Source organism: Erigeron canadensis, chromosome 4 (genome assembly GCF_010389155.1).
Source record: "Erigeron canadensis isolate Cc75 chromosome 4, C_canadensis_v1, whole genome shotgun sequence".
Taxonomy (NCBI): domain Eukaryota; kingdom Viridiplantae; phylum Streptophyta; class Magnoliopsida; order Asterales; family Asteraceae; genus Erigeron; species Erigeron canadensis.
This window is the reverse complement of record NC_057764.1, coordinates 34347303-34352733: the sequence shown is the minus strand read 5'-3', so window position 1 is coordinate 34352733 and position 5431 is coordinate 34347303. Positions and strand designations below refer to the sequence as shown.

The following is a 5431-nucleotide window of genomic DNA, read 5'->3' as shown; positions in this document are numbered from 1 at the left end:
ATTTTCTCTTGAGACTTGTAACCAATGGACGTTCGTTGTTCTGCCGCCATCAACCACCGCCACCAACCACCCGATCTACTGACAGCCTACCTCCCTGCCCCCATTGTTTAGGTTTCCGGCCGCCGCCGTTGTTTATGATCCCTGGGAGCACCGTTCAAAATCCATCAGATTTTTTGTACTAAACAACAATATCCTTGTTATTTATACTTGATAGATTGGAGAACAAGATCTTGTTGGATTAAAGATAGAAAAATAGTGCTTTGAAAAGAATTTGTGTGAAAAGAGGAAGTTACAGGTAAAGTAAAAGACTTTTGGGAAAAGTGATATTATGACTTTTGGTATATATGTTCGTTGTACACATATACTGCATACATCGATCTATCTAGTATTAGCATTTTTTTAATATTGTAATTTATTTATTAATTATTTTTAATCATTATTAATATTAATATTTTTAGTTATTTATCATTATTCTTATTTTATTTATTTATTATTAACATTTTATTTATTAATTTTTATTTTTATTTACTATAATTATAATTATTATTATATTTAATAATTTATTATGTTTTTTAAATTTCATATAATTTTATTCTTTTAATTTGTATTACAAAAACTTAATAAAGGGTAATTTTGTCATTTGTTATAATTTCAATTCAGATTTCTTAGTTGAATTCCGTTGAATTCTGTTAACCAAACAAATGACAAATCTTAAAACTTTTCAATTCAAATTCCTTCAAATTCCAATTACTTTGACAGATTTCAATTCCTTCAAAAACATTCTGCGAACCAAACGCCCCTAAGGATTCTCTTAATATTATGTAACACCAACCAATTTATAGGTATTAATCACGTACTCCAGCACTACAATAAGTTATGTATAAGGTTTACTTTTCAAAAACTAATAATGTAATATACTTTTTCTTCCACTATTTTTTGTATAACCCCTAGCTTTATCAGTTTACCGCAAGTTAATAGTTTTTCATCTGTATCTATACTACTATATAAAAATTATACAAAGCTTACAGTTTTGGCAATGGCGGAACTTGAACACTAGCTATAGAGGGGCGGATTTTAATGAGACATAAAATTTAGCTTTGTTAGAGGGGCTAATATGTATTATGAAAATTATTTTTTAAAAGTGTATAAGAAATTAGTGTTAAAAACAAAAACTTTTGGAGGGGCTCGAACCCCCTTTGGCCCCTTAAAAGTTCCATCCTTGAGTTTTGGGACATGTAAAATTACCATTTTACCCTTAATTATTTAACCTACACAATAATTCCATATAATTTTTTAAAAGATATATTCACTATCCCTTAAAATCAAATATCTTTGTATCAGTTACCTACATCACTTCACGCCGACGTCATTACCATGCGTCGACATCACCGCATCGCAACTAAGGTCATCACCGTCGCATTGCGTGGGTACCATGCTCGTAATCGATTATGAGAACGGTTAGCAATCAATGTGCGGAAACATTGTCTTGATTTGAGAATTGAGAGAATGCTTTTAGTCTCGAAAGAGAAAAAATGAATACATACAAAATTAAGGAATTAATGCATACAAAAAAACCATAGTCATTGACCAAAAAACAAAGGAATATGTTAGAACTCAATGAACCGAATTCAGATACAAGTTACAGTTTGTATCATATCAGCACGATCCTATCACTCTTGTATCTACGTTCACTCTTGCAAAAGTATTTACACACGTACTGTTAGGTATCTTTCTCACTGTTTTTGCTAAGTGACTTAGCATTCTTAGTTCTTCAAGAGGGGATCTTCCACAACTTTATCTTCGTTATGAGAAAAGATATCAATAGGGGCGGTCGTAAAGCCTAGGTTGCTGTGCTTAGATGCTTTTTCGTGATCAAGGTAGATTACTATCACAGATATGTCATCATGGAAATGACGTCTAATGCCCCTTTCTATTTTCATTATATCCTTGTATCTCAGCTCCCTCTTTTTGGTAGCCTCACGAATGGCAGCTCCTACTAATCTTTTCGCTATTCCCTGAAACATATCATTCTCTGGTAAGTTAAAGAACCAAAAAATTCCATAAACACACCCATTGATATAATAAAAACACTGGGTTCTTGCCCAAATTTTGAAAGAATGAACAAAAAAAAATTGCAAATATAGTTTTATCAGAAATAATGGTTAGAGATGGCGACACAGCAGATCAAGCCGGTTGAATTGGGGTAACTTTGTACATGACAGGATTTGATTAACACGGGTCATTACTTTGTACATGTCAAATGGGCTTGTGCCAGGTAACGTTGGGTTGACCCGAAAACAAGTCTTTGTCTCTCATATTTAGGGTGATAGATAAAATAAGCTATCAATATATACTGACTCTTTTCACAAAGCTGATTTGGAGCTGTATGCATTAAAAATAGACTTCGGGCGAATGCAGCCCGTTTGACCCATTTGAGCTGATTGAGATAAAAACAACCCAAATCATTTCTAAATGGGTTGAAATCATGACCTATGGTAACTGCAGTTATATGTTAAGTTATTGTTTATCAATATTCCCATGAGTAAGTGATATCTGACTATGAGGTAAATATCTATAGCAAAAAGTCAACCTTCTGACCACATGAAATCAAATGAAACACAAGTTTTTCTGTCCCATGGTCATTTTTCCTAGAGCAAATCTGCTTTATAAAGTTTAACTGATGTAAAGGGTTGTGTGAGCATGTATTTCCAACATATTAAAAGAGAGTGACTAACCGCTCTTGGATTTTTGTAAACAATATCCACTGCTTCTTCATCACTCAAATGCTCCCAAAGTCCATCAGAAGCAAATATCAGAAACAAGTCTTGGGACCTAAGTTTTCTAGAAATGATAGAAGGTTCTGCGGTCAATACAGGCTTTTTCAAAGGAACATGGTGTCCATATTGCAGAAGACGTGGGTCCCTGTGAAATTCGGGCTTCTTCAAATAGAAGTCTCCGATAGATCTTGATACCTAAAAACAGAAAAGTAAGTGGCATATTATTAGACATCAACTACCCTGAATGGAAAAAAAAAAGTAAGGAAGATATGGAGCAACTAGTGGGTAATGGGTATCAATTCCATTTGTTTCAAAATAGAAATCTAATGTATACAACAGAAATGCAAGTCTCTATCTTAAAAGTAACATGAGAAATATGCATAGGTGATGTATCTATAAAGATGAGGATAAGGTTAAAAAAAAACGCGTCATTTCAGGAACTGTGACATGTTGAGGATTGAGATCTTCATCCATGCAACATTAACTTCAACTGTACGAGATGTGGCCCAAAGTAGAACATGTGTTCCTGGAAAGGTAGAAAAGGCGTAACTCCCTTTTTAGAGGGTTTAGACCATGGCTTGGTTCTAAAAAGCTTCTCAAAAAAGTAAAAGGCAAGAGAGAAAAATAATTGAGAATAAGATGCCACATTCAAAAGCATCTGCAACTGCAAGTGATGCCGCTTCAGTTTGTAGAGAATAAATGAATAATTATCTTTTCAGAAAGCAAAAGGCGAAAAGAATCAATAAGGAGGTGAAGATCAGTGGTGAATTACTAACTAGACAGTGCCACTAAGTATGAAAATGGATGATCTGCGCTGAAAACTAACTTGACCCTAAAACAAAACTACTATGTTATGCATAACATTTGATGAGTTTATCATTAAACGAATTCAACCAGCACGTTTTGCATCATATGAAATGAATGATCTAGGTTTAGTTTATCAGTTAAAGACCAATATCATAACAAATTTAGAGAAAGAAGCTTATAATACCTGAATTATACCCTTGATTCTCCAAACTCCACGAATATATAGAACGACAGGAGAATCACCGGGATGTTGTGCTTCAACCTCCTTCCTGACCTCCTCATACGAAACATTATGATCTCTAGACAAACGCTCTGCAACGACTCTAGATTTTCCTCCATTAGATGATTTCCGACCAAGGACTACTCTTGAGTCCCCAAGGTTAGCAACATGTAATTCATCATTAGATATAGCACCAACAAGACAACATGATCCAACTGACGCAATCTGTGGTCTAATTGGCAGTTGATGCTTCACAAACTGAAAAAACTTCTCTTCGGTGGCACTAAATGCCTTCTTTATTACTTCTGCAGATATACCCCCTTGTTCTGTTGCATACTCTACAAAAACAAATTAACAAAACCAGACCCAAAATTATATTTCAATTCAAATATAAAAATCAAAGAAACGGATTTCCTCGTCTAAGAATCTAACAATAGATATAATCGAAAATAAATTAACAAGTACTAATTCTATAATTCAGACAGTCCTATGCATTTCAATAAAACAGTAAATGACACAATCCGTGACAAAGTTTTAGTTTCCAATCATATAAGCTAAATACACAAAACAGCATTTCAGAAATCATAATTATCGAAAACAGATCATATTCACACATATATACAACTTGACACAATAACAGGAAAAAGTGCTTACTATGAATGAAAGGGAACAAGTTCTTATTAACAAAACGAGACGCTTCAGGACCACCATGACCATCATAAACACCCACATAAGTCGCGGAAGGAGACGTATAAACCTGACTTTGATCTTCAAGGTTAGAATTCGCTTGCACAACTGCAATAGAAAAATCACCGGAAGCATGAGGCTTCAAATCATTATGCCACAACAGTACGTCGCCTCGTCGTCCTAAACATCTTTCTAACGGCTTAGCAACCATCCTTAACATTTTTCTAACAATTCTATGCAATGCAGACGGACGTTAATATGTTTCTTGAAATGTTTTTATAATTAGTTTATGTTGTGTTTTGGAGAGAGAATTTTAATTTGAAGGTGTTGTGGGAAAGAAAAAGTGAGAAATAACGTGTTAAAGGAAGAGGATACCAACACATAATAATCTATCTCTATATACATATAATGATACATATAAGTTCAAACCGTGTTACATACGGCCTTAACTTTTGACTTTTTTTTTTTTATATATAAATATAGTAGTACAAATTGATGTTCACCTTTATATACAAAACGTTGTGTTTACATCAAGTTTATAATTTTGTATGTATATACATATATATGTTTCCATTTATTTAACAATTATTTTAATATCGTGTGACATATAAAGTTAGTGAAATTTTAAGTTTTATTAATATAGAGTAATAAGTGGGTCATCGAAACTTGTCAAACGTTCTAGGTGCTTACCAACCTTGGTGGAGCCTTTAATCTGATTATTTATTTATATACTTTGTTGGTTTTATTAATGTGGAACGTTAGTTTGGTTTATACGCGGTTCGCTCTTAATTGAAAGTTTAATGGAAAGTATAACTTTTATACCCATCAACATCAATTAAGAAAGGAGAAAAGAAAAAAGTCTGTCTTGATTCTAGCTAGTCCAGGCAGTTTAAAAGTAAAAATTTGAGATGAAAACTTTTATACAACACGACACGATATG

General features: G+C 33.3%; 1 protein-coding gene across 1 annotated transcript; it reads right to left on the bottom strand.

Moving 5' to 3' along the window:
* Window positions 1-1583: 1583 nt before the first annotated feature.
* On the bottom strand, window positions 1584-4856 carry LOC122595679 (probable protein phosphatase 2C 63). Its single transcript, XM_043768100.1, has 4 exons — window positions 4459-4856; window positions 3769-4142; window positions 2736-2972; window positions 1584-2015 (listed from the first exon to the last, which is right to left on the bottom strand). Exons 1-4 carry the CDS (start codon window positions 4709-4711, stop codon window positions 1764-1766), a joined length of 1116 nt encoding a protein of 371 aa, XP_043624035.1. The 5' UTR covers window positions 4712-4856; the 3' UTR covers window positions 1584-1763.
* Window positions 4857-5431: the final 575 nt, after the last annotated feature.